Below are 13250 nucleotides of genomic sequence, written 5' to 3'. Positions count from 1 at the left end.
CTGTTGTTTCCTCTGTAACCCTGGGCAAGTTATTTAATTTTGTATGCCTCAGTAGAAAAAATTGCATCTTTAAGATGCAGGCCAGGTGTGGTGGCTCACACCTGTAATCCCAGCACTTTGGGAGGCTGAGGTGGGCGGATCACGAGGTCAGGAGATTGAGACACCATCCTGGCTAACATGGTGAAACCCCGTCTCTACTAAAGATACAAAAATTAGCCGGGCATTGGGGCGGGCACCTGTAGTCCCAGCTGCTTAGGAGGCTGAGAGCAGGAGAATGGCATGAACCTGGGAGGCGGAGCTTGCAGTAAGCCGAGAGTTGCACCACTTACACTCCAGCCTGGGCGACAGAGCCAAGACCGTCCATCTCAAAAAAAACAAAAAAAAAAAAAAAAAAGATGCAAATAGTGATAGTGGCTGTCTCATAGAATTGTTTTGATTTACAAGTATCAGGCAGTAGTAAGTACTCAGTGTTTTGTTTGTTCTGTTTTAACATCAAGTTCTTAAACATCTAGAACAGTTACATCGCCCCAATCATAAGACAACTTTCATCAAGTAGCATTCAGTCTTCCCTTTTTTCTTCATTGTTAGCCATCTTACGTTTTCTGTCTTTACCTCTTCAGTTCCCGATGGGTCTCCAGTCCATTATGGTTGACTTCTGTCCCATTTCTCCCATCTATTGAAATGTTCAGAGACCCAGTTGCCAAGCCCAGTGGTGTGTTTTCATTGTCGCAAATACTGCAGAATTGGATGTTGATGACTTTCCTCCTCAAAATATTCTCCCTTGCTTCTAAGATACTGCTTTCTTCCTCCTTACTTTTTCTTCTTAGTTTTCTTTCTGATTGCCTCTTTTTAGTGTCCTTGATGGTTTGGGGTTTTTTTTGTTTTGTTTTCTTTTTTTACTTTTTAATTTTTACATACATACTCAATGGTGAGAAACTAGATTTGCTGCTTAATGTTTGTGACCCCCTGGTGTGGGCTAGTCCAAAATATGTATTAGGTGAAGCCTTCCAATGAGATCCATGCTCATACTTCCACTGCTGTCTGGTCATCTCCACCTAGATGTCTTGCACAATCTTCAGAGTTGATGTGTCATACTGTGCCATATTTCCTTTTCTGTTCATATATCGCAGTCTAGTCACTAATCGAGAGAATCCCGGGGCTCATCTGTTACCACTCTTCTGTGTCTCATTCAACTGTATTGATTTGACTTTGACATGTCCTTGAATTTTTCTGTTTTTAACCTCACTGCTGTAGTTCAGAACTTTCTTCTCTGAATATTTGTAATTGTCTCAAAATTGGTTTTCTGCTTCCAGTTTCTGTGCCAGTTTCTCCTTCACAGTATTCAGTGTGATTCAGTATTTCAATGTTAATTTCCTCAAGCACAAGTGTCTAATGGTATAAGAAACCTCCACAGACATCATTTCTAATAGAAAAAAAGACAAAATTCTTCCTTACTGAGGCTTTTAAGGAGCTTGTAAGTTACAGCCAGGTTTGGCTGAGATTTATGTTTTATAATTGCAGAATACACATTCACTTTGTTTTCGATTACTAGTAATCATTGATTCAATTTACAAATCAGAATTTAGAATGTTTGAGATGCTTGGATATTGACAGATGTATTCAAATATTGGTCAATTGAATATAAGGCTTTAAATGTTGCCTTCATGCTTTTAGAAATTGCTTGTTGGGTCAAATGTGATTTCAACATTATGGACTAGGGAGTTAGAGGGATTGGGGTCTGTTTCTAGTTCTTCAATTTTTGTTTCTTTGAACATTTTATTCATCTGTTGCAAAATGAAGATTTTTAACTTGCTTAACGTAAGATACGTTGTAAAGATCAGAAATATACTACTCTTAAAGCAGTAAAAGGTTTAAGAAAAGTGCTTTTTTAAAGTAGGAATGTGCTAACATTGTGTAGTTAAGAATTTTCTAGTCTTAATTTTCTGTTTCTGTTATTAGAGTGAATGTTCATTTATGAACAGAAAATGTGGAGTAGATGGCATTGGAGTGTATTATTTAGAGATCTTTAATGAATGAAATGATGAAATGACCCAGTTACCTTAATATTAAGTAAGTGCTAGGATCTTAGTGTGTCTTTCTCCCAGAATTCTTGCACGGGTTTTAAAGTAACAACTTTATTTTTTATTTGTTTGTATAAATTTGTGAAGGTACAAGTGTAATTTTGCTACATGCATGGATGGTGTAGTAGTGAAGCCAGATCTTTTAGGGTATCCATCGCCCAAATAACATACATTCTACGCATTAATTAATTTCTCATCCTCCCCCGGCTCTCCATTGTCTATTATTTCACACTCTGTCCATGTGTACACATTATTTATTTCCTATTTATAAGTGAGAATACGTGGTATTTGTAACAACTTTATTGAGGTATAATTCACATACCACAAAGTACAGTTCAATTCAGTGGTTTTTCAGTAGATTCACAAAGTACAGTTCAATTCAGTGGTTTTTCAGTATATTCATCGTTGTGTATGCATCACTCCTGTCAACTTCCAGAACATTTTCATTACTTCAAAAGGAAATCCCATATTCATTAGCAGTCACTCCCCATTCCCTTTTTTTCTCAACCCCTGGAAACCACTAGTCTACCTTCTGTCTATTGATTTTACCCAGTTTGAACATTGCATATAAATAGAATCATGCAATAGGTGCCCTTTTCTGTCTGGCTTCTTTCACATAGCACAGTGTTTGTCAAGGTTCATCCTTGTTGTAGCATGTATCGGTACCTCATTGTTTTAATGGCCAAGAAATACTCCATTGTGTGGATATACTATATCTTAAAAATCTATTAATCACTAAGTGGACTTGAGGGTTGTTTTCACTTTTGGTCTATTTTGAATAATGCTGCTGTGAACATTTGTGTACAGGTGTTGGTGTGGACACATTTTCATTTCTCTTGTGTATATATACCTAAGAGTGAAATTCCTAGGTCAGGTGTTAACTTTATGTTTAACTTTTTGAGGAACTGCCAAACTGCATGCCAAAGCGGCTGTACCATTTTACAGTTCTACAGTAGCATATCAGGGTTTCAAGTTCTCCATGACCCCACAAACATTTGTTATTGTCCATCTTTTTTATTTTAGCCCTCCTAGTGGGTGACTCATTATGGTTTTGAAGTGAAGAGGTATCTCATTATGGTTTTGATTTGCTTTTCTCTAATCACTATTGATGTTGAGCATTTTTTCCATATCCTTGTTAACCATTTATATATTTTCTTTGGAGAACTATTTAAATCCTTTAACTGTTTTTCAATTGAAGTATTTGCCTTTTTTTATGATTGAGTTGTAAGGGTTCTTTATTCTGACAAGTTCCTTGTAGGATTTTCTGACATTTTCTCTCATTCTGTTGGTTATCTTTATCTTATGTGCATTTTTATTTCTTAAATGATTTGACATTAATTTGGGTATCATTAATATTTTTCCATTGTTTAGTATTTAAATTCTATTGCTTATGATTCATTTTCCCTTTTATTAAAAAAAATTTAGAGGCGCGGTCTCCCTATGTTGCCCACACTGGTCTCAAACCCCTGAACTCAAGTGATCTTCTTGCCCTCTCCCTCTAAAGTGCTGAGACTACAGTCATAGCCACTACACCCAGTCTAAAGATACCATTCTTGACTCAAAGCATGGTTTTACATAAATTGACCATATGACCCAGCAATTGCACTCCTAGTTTTCTACCCAAGAGAATTAAAAACATGTCCACACAAAACCTTGTACATGAGTGTTTGTAGCAGTGTTAATAGCCAAAAAGTGGAAACATCCCAAATGTCTGTCAACTGATGAATAGACAAGGAAAATGTGGGATATCCAAACAATAGAATATTATTCAACAGTAAAAAGAAATAAAGTAACCAGGCGCTTTGTCATGCACCTGCAGTCCCGGCTATCTGGGAGGCCAAGGCAGGAGGACTGCCCAATTTTAGGAGTTCAAGGCTGCAGTGCACTATGATCATGCCTGTCAGTAGCCACTAAGCTCCAGCCTGGGCAATGTAACGAGATCCCATCTCTCATGCACCCCTTCCTGCATCAAGGCTGAACATTCCAGATACTTCACAGCTCCTACCTGCTTAGCCAGGGAGGGGCCTTGCTGAGGAGTCATTGGCACTCGGCTCTGCTCCTTCAGCTTCTTCACTGTCTCACAGTCACTCCACAGGTCCCTTTTGGTGCCTACCAGCATAGCAGATACATTGAGGCAATGATGGGTGACCTCTGGGTACTACTTATGCCTCACATTGGCATAAGAGGATGGGTTGCCAGTGGAAAAACAAATGACAAAGGTATTGGTCTGGGGACAGGAGAACATTCGCAGTTCGTCATATTCCTCCTCTTGGCCAGTGGTGTCCCACAGGTTCAGGCTGATGATTTGGGCATCCACAGATGTCTGGGTGCAATAGTTGTCAAAGACATTGGGGATATACTCCTTAGGAAAGGCGTTTGTTGTATAACTGATGGGGAGGCAGGCTTTGCCTACAGTCACATCTCCTACAATCACACATTTGATTGTCTGCATTCTTCCCTTAGTCTGATCATCCTCCAGTGCTGTTCAACCATGACTGGCACAGCCTCCTGGGCATCTCTTGTTGGGCTTTATAATTCTTGTTTTAGAAAAGCTAACATGCAAAACAAAGTAGTTAATGAAGCATTAAAAATTATGGATATAGTAAAGTTAATGTAAATAGCACATTCCTCAAGATGAAAAAATTAAAAACTGGTTTAAGGTCTTGTGCTATCAAAATCTTGTTTAACTATGCTTTGTCCCAGAATAGCAAGTATAACTTAGTGAAAGATTATTTTTCTGGTCAGTATAATCCCGAATTAAGATACCCTCTTTATTATAGCAGTAGACATTTTCTTATTTATTCTAATCTTGGTTTAAAATTTGGAATTTTTAAGTGAAATTTTAATGGCAGGTGACTAATACTGAATATTGATCACATAATTTGAAATGTGAGTAGAGCAAAGACCTCTTAATCTTTTTTTTTAGTTAGAGAAAGAGATGCTGTAGGGATGAAAATTTCCCAGTCTAGCAGCTATGACCAGCTACTGTGTATTACAAAAGGAATTTTAGGTGTCATCAGCATACAGACTGGGAAGATGATCTGCCTGTGGTCAATGCTCTAAGCAACCTGTATAAGAAGAAAATAACCCAGCACCTTAGGAAACACTTCTTTTAAGATTCTTGGGTAGGAGAGGCTGCTGTAGTTGAATGTTTCTTTACCCCTGTGCAGTAGTGATGAAAGGCATATATTTGTGATCTTTTAAAAAGTTTGATGTCTGAAATTAGTAATGATTACAGCTCAAATTTCTAGTTTTTTAATTAGATGATGTACCTGTAAAATGTTAAATATATGCCAATCTATAAGCAGAATTTAGTATTTTACGTTTGGCACAATAAAATTGTAAGTCTTTTCTCATGTATTTTTCATCAGAGGCCTCAGGAGCTGCCAATGTGCTGAGAAGTATGCTCGCCATTTTTTATGACATGAAAGTTTCGCTAAAATGTTCCACACCAGAAGAAATCAAAGAAAAGAAAGAAGCTGTCATTTTTTGTCTCAGTTGCAGACAAAAAGTGCATCATTGTAGAAAGAAGCAAAAGACGATCTTTGGTTGGAGATGTTCGGTGCTAACCATTAACTGATTCCTTTCAAGCCATTTTTGTGGGAATGCCTTCCTGAAAAAGATTGTCGCTATGCTTTGTATGATTGCGAAGCTTTTTTTGAAACAAAAGAATCCAGAAAAGAAGAGTTGATGTTTTTTTTGTGGTAAGCATGTTGGAAATATTTAGCCTCTGTAAAACTTACTTTGTTAGCACTCGGAAAACCAGTTCCAGCACCAAAGTAATTTTTATTCAACTCTTTGCAGTTGTTATTTAATTTTTATTTATAGGTTTCATAATGTTACCAGGGCTGATGTTAATGGGACCACAACTAAATTTTGACTATTTTCTGTCTACTTGCTATATGACTCTCAGTAATTGATTGTGGTGTGTGTGGTGTGTGTATGTTTTATGGGGAAAGGACAGGAGGCATCCTCTAAATGTACTGCTTTTATAAGCTAAAATTTCCTACTTCTTTTAACTTTCTTATTATAAGCCAAACCCCTACTTTTCCAAGGAGCTGTGCCAGGAACCAGCCTTCTACTCTTTTAAATATATACCCTTTACTTGTGCCTCTGTGGTCCGCTACTTTTGAAGTTGGTACCATTCCCTCCCTGCTATAATTCGCTCTACATTTGTACTGTTTCGTAGTGCAGTCACTAGCCACATGTGGCTATTTAAATTATTTAAAATTAAAAATTCAGTTTGTTAGCTGAATGAATTACCACATTTCAAATGCTCAGTAGCCACATCTGACTAGTGGCCACCTTATTGAGTAGCACAGATACAGAACATTTCCGTCACTGCAGAAAACTGTTGGTCAGTGTTACTCTAGATAGTGAAACAGTGCTATAAAGTTATTTTTATGGCCTTTTTCTTGAAATGTTGTTTAATTATTCTGGTCTTTTCAGGTAAGTCAGTATTTGAGATGAAGCTTTAGAAAAAGTTACACCTGGATCTCTCATTTATTGAATATTATACTACATTCCTTGATACGGCCAGGAATACAATTCTTTAGTTTCCAAGGGGAGGGAGAAATGGTAACACCACCTGATTTTTTTTTTTGTTAGAGGAGCAAGGATTCTCTTGATACTTTGGCCTGAGTCAGGGCAAGGCAGGGAGGGACTTAGCTTTTAGCTGTGTGCCATCAATAGTTTGGAGTGTAAGGGATATGGGAGTAGGAGATGCAGAGGATTGAGGTTTAAAAAGGAAGATACTCGAGGTCACACCTCACTTCTATTTCAGTAAGCTTTTACTGCACTTGATTAAACTAAATTGCTGTGAGGAATGCAAATATGAGGTCAGGGTGCACGTATTCGGGCGGCTTAGAGTCCATTGAAGCGGGGTACGTAAGACTGAAAATTAACAAGGATTTGAATGAATGTGCATTTATTGAACTTTATTTCTACTACATGCCAGCTACTGTGTTAGGACCTGGGAAAACAGCTGTGAAGTTAAGTCCCTGCTCTTCTGGCATTCACAGCTGAGTGGCAGATAGACCAGCTAATGGTTTAGGCTTTTAAATGGGTCACTATTTCCTTAATTTACAGTTATTTTTTCTGCTTTTATGTATTTTGTAATTATGAAAATTATACATTCTTATTTTAAAATTTGGAAAATAATAGAAGAAAAGGAAATTTAGTGTTAGTGCAATGGTTTATTTTGCACTATTACACTATTACTTAAGAAAAGGTAGAACCTTATTAAAGCCATTTTCTATAACAAACTCCACCCAAGGAGCAGCTCTTCAAGTAGTTTAACAATTTGGTTAGAATAAAATCAGAACAGCTAATGCTTTTTTATGTTTCTGACCTATTTTCATAAGAAAAGTACCCACTTTGCCGGGCGCAGTGGCTCTAATCCCAGCACTTTGGGAGGCAGAGGCGGTCGGATAACAAGGTCAAGAGATCGAGACCATCCTGGCCAACCAACGTGGTGAAACCCCATCTCTACTAAAAATACAAAATTAGCTGAGTGTAGTGGCACACGCCTGTAGTCCCAGCTACTCGGGAGGCTGAGGCAGGAGAATCGCTTGAACCTGGGAGGCGGAGGTTGCGGTGAGCCGAGATCGTGCCACTCACTCCAGCCCGGGCGAAAGAGTGAGACTCCATCTCAAGAAAAAAAAAAAAAAAAGAAAAGAAAAGTACCCACTCTGTAGCTCAAATATCTGCCAGTCCTGAGGTTGTGATGACTTTGCCTCCTTCACTGGACCTTAGGATTGGGATGAATAAGCCTCTGAGAGACAGACTGCCCATTTCCTTTTTCCTAAGAATAGAATCTCTGCTCACTGGGGTAAGGGGTACACTAGGTGAGGTCCACATGCCAGTGCTCATGACTGTTGAATGTCCTCGAAGTGTGGCAGCTAAATGGAATTATTAAATGCTCAGAAGTATTTAGCTATACAGTAATATCTCAGTGACCTCCAGGAGGCTCTTCGAAACCGCAACTGTAAGCAAAACAACATACACCAGGTCCTCAAATAGCATCATTTCCTTCAATGTAGTTTTGTTATAACATTGAGAAAAAAATTACTGGTTTTGGTATATGTCATTTTGTTTTAAGTCACAGGCTCCAAGAACCGACTGGCAATGTTAAGTGTGGACTTACTGTACTGCATCTTCTCTGTGATATTTTAGCATTGTGGCATGGAGGTGGGCCTATGGGTTGGCGTACAGAGGAAAGAAGGACTCACGTGCAAGCAGTCTGAGTGGGACAGGGGTTTCTGTCCATTACTAATCATTCTTCAGTGTTGCTGCTGAAGGTGTTGTGATGCATATGCTGTTCTTCCAACACGCTTCCATTCAAGAGGGAGAACGTGCTCAAATTTTATAAATACAAGATAGTAATAATATTGACAAGACATAATTATTGGTGAGTTGCCATTTAGAAATCTTTGTGAAAGCTGTATTTAGAATCATGAGATTATACAAGTGGATTTAATATTTTTTTCAAGAGAATTATTGAAACGTGGACTCCCAGATCTATAATTAAACATGTATTGTTATGTTAGACTAAAAACAAGTATCTGTGGGATCAAAACCTGCTATTGGAATAGATGAAGGGACTGGGGAAGTCTAAGAAAAGGACTTTTATGTGTTAATTTATTCTTTTTTTTTTTTTTTTCCTTTTTTTTTTGATTTTATTCTTTTTTAGAAAACAATCTGAAGCAAAGGTGCCAAAATATTAGCATTTAATTCTGTGGTCACTCATACTTAGATTATATCTGTACTTTTCTGTATTTTAAAAACTTTTTTCAACAAGAAAAACTGTCAAAAAAACCTTGTGTAAATATTAGCCTGAATCCAATCCTTTATTAATAATAAATGAACAGAAATATTCTGGAGAAAAAGAATTGAGTTATACAGTGCAGTACTCAGTATTGGTTCTTTCATTGTGGCCACTGTGATCTGATTTTTAATTGGTGGTTGTCTTTTGCCACCAGTGGTTCTCTTCTTTTTTCCCACCCTGGTCAACCTGAGTAATTCTACTTATGCCTAACTGTAGCATTTCCTCTCTGAGCTGCTGGGGAGGTAGAACAAATATTCAGTTAAGAAAAAATATCTCAGGAGAGTCTGAGGATTCTCCCCTTGACACTGAAGCAAATGTTTAACAAGATGCAAGTTGTACTTTCTCTAGACCACTTTTTTCATTTTTGGCATCTTTCTATCTAGGGCACCAGAACTGGCACCTCTGAAAAGTAAAATGATCTATGCAAGCTCCAAGGATGCAATTAAAAAGAAATTTCAAGGTATGTTCTAGATTACCTCTGAATATGTAGAGGTATGGTAAACACCCAGACACCCAGACACCCAGAATGGGGCAGCACCTTTTCTGAGAAGCACCTTATTTTTTTGCAGAACTTCAGGCACAAGGGAGAAGTGTTACTTGTTTTGAGAAAAGCAGAAGATTGAACGTGGCTTTCCATGTATCTTCTGCTTTGTGCTGGTTGCTCTGAGTCTTCCCAGCCTGTATTTAATAACTCTGCCCTTGACGACGTCTGTATATATCGTTTATTTAGGCTGGTTTTAAACTAGTTTGAGGTGCTGCCAGTTTTCTCATGTAGGAGGTGGAGACTGATTGTTTAACATTGGACATAATAGTACATTTGCTCTTGCCTTTGAATGTAATTGTTATAATAAAGTTGCAAAAGGGAGATGTACCTAAATGAGAAAGGATGCTCTTTTCTCCAGCTTTACTGTTGAATGGCATGATTTTAGGTAATTGATTCATCTGTGTCCCAAGGAAAGTGCACCCACTCCTGAGCTGGTCAGTTCTATTTGACTTGCCACTGGGTGATTGGGATCCTGATGAGATGGCCTGGCCAGACTTCAGCCAGGAGAAAATGTTGGTATGATGGGAAGAACATGCATGGGGCAAGTGCCCAAAGGCCTGCACTGAGGGCGAAGCCTGTCTAACTGCTGTGTGGCCTTGGCCAGAACTGCTTAACCTCCATGGGCCTTGATTCTCTCAGCTGTAGAAGGGGAGACTTGGTCTCATGTGTGAGTTTTAGTTCAAGAGTTTGCCCTGCCACCTTCCTTCCATGGCTATTTCCAAACAGCTGAGTGAGCCAAGGTCACAAGGGCTTGGCCTGATGTTGATTTTGTTGTTTGTTTTACTGTCACTGGTTTTTATATTCTCATGGTAGAACAGGTTTGCCCTAGTCTGTTTTTTAGTTATGAAAAAAAATTCTTGCTTCCTTTCCCGAGGCTTGCTGCTGCATAGTTTATTGCCGGGTCAGGTTCTTCGTGCATTTGGTCTGATGTTTGGCACCCCCTAGAAGTGTGTCACTGGATTGCTAACAGATGCTTTTAAATCCTTTAGCTTCAACACTTTCCCAGCCCAACCAAAAGGTTCAGAGTGGATTCCTTATTATCTTTATTCTGCATTGCCTTTCAGTAAAGGGAATTGCTTTGCACACTTGATTTGGTGATAATAAAAGATAGTGACTGGCTGGGTGTAGTGACTCACACCTGTAATCCCAGCACTTTGGGAGGCCGAGGCAGGTGGATCACCTGAGGTCAGGAGTTCAAGACCAGCCTGACCAACATGGTGAAACCCCGTCTCTACTAAAAATACAAAAAAAAAAAATTAGCTGGGCGTGGTGGCACGTGCCTGTAATCCCAGCTACTTGGGAGGCTAAGGCAGGAAGAATGCTTGAACCCAAGAGGCAGAGATTGCAGTGAGCTGAGATCACGCCATTGCACTCCAGCCAGGGCAACAAGATCAAAACTCCATCTCAAAAAAAAAAAAAAAAAGATAGTGACCATGCTACCTTTTTTTTCTAATGAAAGCATCCACTGGCTTTCTCAGATCAGTCCTGAGTAGCTCAAAAGCTGACCTCCTGTGCTTTCAGCAGCTTGAGAAATAAATGGTCTTTAAATGATGGGAATAACCATGCAGCTATTTAAAAGACAGTGGCCATTTACAGAGAGGCTACTGTATGTAATCCATAATTGAGCTCGTTTTTGTAGTTGGTAGTGTAATTGTTCTAAGAAAGCAGTCACTAATATTTCACATAGTTTTAATTGTGATCAATTTATAAATGTGTAGTGTAATACCATTGAAGAGCCAGCTGTTTGCTTTTCAATACAGTTGACAAAATCAACTGTGCAATCAAAATAATTTGTATTTTTATATTTTAAAAACCAAGAAAATTTTTTTACTAGACCTGTCTTTTAGCTTTGTAGCGAAGTACAACATATCTATAGAAAAGTGTATGTCACAAATTATTGTAGAATGTGATGAATTTTTCAGAGTGAACATAATGGTTATTTCTTAATCTAATAACCAGCACCGCAGAAGCCTCTCTGGTGCTGTTCCCTTCAATTCATAGCACTTCTTTCTGCCTGCCCCTTCCTCCTCAAGGTAGCCAGCACCCTGGCTTCTAACAGCATAAGTTAGTGTGGGCTGATTTTGTATGCTATATCTATATATATAATAGAATATATGCATTTTAAATCTGGATTCTTTCAGTGAATGCCGTTTGTGAGGCCCATCTACCTTGATGCATGTAGTTACAATTATTTATTCTTATTACTGTGTAGTATTCTGTGTTTGTATATACCCCAGTTTATCCAGATTAGAACCGGTCTTTTAAAAGTTTGATATCCTAGAGAAAGAGATAAACTGCTGCCATAATTCTAAATAGAATTGTTTTTTTTCCTCTCTAGGCATAAAACATGAATGTCAAGCAAATGGACCAGAAGATCTCAATCGGGCTTGTATTGCTGAAAAATTAGGTGGATCCTTAATTGTAGCCTTTGAAGGATGCCCTGTGTAGGTCTTTCAGTGCCACAAATTGAAAGCTTCCATGTTTAATGTTATTCTCTTGCTATATAAATAAAGCAAATATATTTAGGCCAGAGTCTCACTGAGGGGGAGCTGTCTCGTCATCTTTTAAACGAAATATTCTATAAACATACGCAAACAGCCCCTAAATAAATCTAAAGTCTAAAGTTTTATTGGTGTGAAATTAAATTCTTATTGGCCATATGCCTGTTTTAATGAGTTGATTTATAAAGATTTTTGTTAAGCTCAGGATTTTAAATGATGCAGTTCACAAAACAGTAAAGGCCATGTGAAGAGAATTATTACATCTTTAGTAACCTCAGCATTTACTTTGTTTCTTTCGCTTAGAAAATTGCTCATAATCTGGTTATAATTTTGGCCCAAATTCTTTATTCTTCCTTGAGCTAAGCAGAATAATGGAATATAATATGTCTTTATAATATAACAACACTAGTACACTAATAGTAAGATTAAGTCAGGCAGTCTTTTACTTCTACCAAATGTGTAATGGAGATTGCTTCAAAATTGTGTCCACATAATCCACACTGATCTTGCAAAAGCACTATTTCAAGCACATCATTGGAATACAGGAAGTAGCCCTGCACCTGCCGGTGAGCTCACCATTCACTGATTGGGAGAGTGACCTGGCATCTTGCAAATCATGGTGTGTCTTCAGGAGAATGTGCAGTGTCTTGTAATAAATTATAATGCAAATTAGGGCTACATTGTAATCTGCTTTGTTAATGAAAATGGCAAAACAATATTGACAAACTAGGACACCTGTGGTATCTTTAATTGTATCTCATTCAGAAGTTTGCTTCTTAAGGTATAATAAAGTATGGAAGAATATTGAGTATATGTTTACTCTGGGCCTGGGAGAACTTAATTTTCTAGAGCAGTTTGTTGACTTGTGTGCAATGGGGAGAGGTACCATGATGACACTCACAGGGAGCCACTGTTCACTGACATTTGGAAGTGGTCATTGTTCATATCATGGGCATAACACTTTGAACGATATAGAGATGCACCAACAGTTGAACTTAGAAGTAGCAGTATTGGCTTTGTGTAATAAAGGAAGCATTTTTGACTTATCTCTCGTGTAATTATTTATGTGTGAATTGGGAATATAAGATTTTACCTTCCATATGGGGTAAGTCATTGAGGTTTGGGTATTTCCAATAATTAAGATTGGTTGAGTGTGGTGGCTCACTCCTGTAATCCCAGCATTTTGGGAGGCTGAGGCAAGAGGATAGCTGCTTTGGATGCTGAGGTGGAGGATCACTTGAGCCCAGGAGGTCAAGGCTGCAGTGAGCCAAGATCATGCCACTGTACTGCAGCTTGGA

General features: G+C 38.3%; 1 protein-coding gene and 1 pseudogene across 1 annotated transcript; one reads left to right on the top strand and one right to left on the bottom strand.

Moving 5' to 3' along the window:
- Positions 1-1670: 1670 nt before the first annotated feature.
- On the bottom strand, positions 1671-4533 carry LOC108544395 (rho-related GTP-binding protein RhoG-like; annotated as a pseudogene).
- Positions 4534-5499: 966 nt separating this feature from the next.
- Positions 5500-12998, top strand: DSTN (destrin, actin depolymerizing factor). The gene is given in 5 exon segments (XM_017895503.1): positions 5500-5580; positions 5582-5689; positions 5691-5785; positions 9291-9367; positions 11790-12998. Coding segments are annotated over 5 exon segments (465 nt in total). The 5' UTR covers positions 5500-5505; the 3' UTR covers positions 11900-12998.
- Positions 12999-13250: the final 252 nt, after the last annotated feature.

The sequence above is a fragment of the Rhinopithecus bieti genome, unplaced genomic scaffold, assembly GCF_001698545.2.
Source record: "Rhinopithecus bieti isolate Rb0 unplaced genomic scaffold, ASM169854v2 scaffold_25396, whole genome shotgun sequence".
In the NCBI taxonomy this organism is placed as follows: domain Eukaryota; kingdom Metazoa; phylum Chordata; class Mammalia; order Primates; family Cercopithecidae; genus Rhinopithecus; species Rhinopithecus bieti.
The sequence above is the reverse complement of the archived record's forward strand: the minus strand, read 5'-3'. Positions and strand labels throughout refer to the sequence as shown.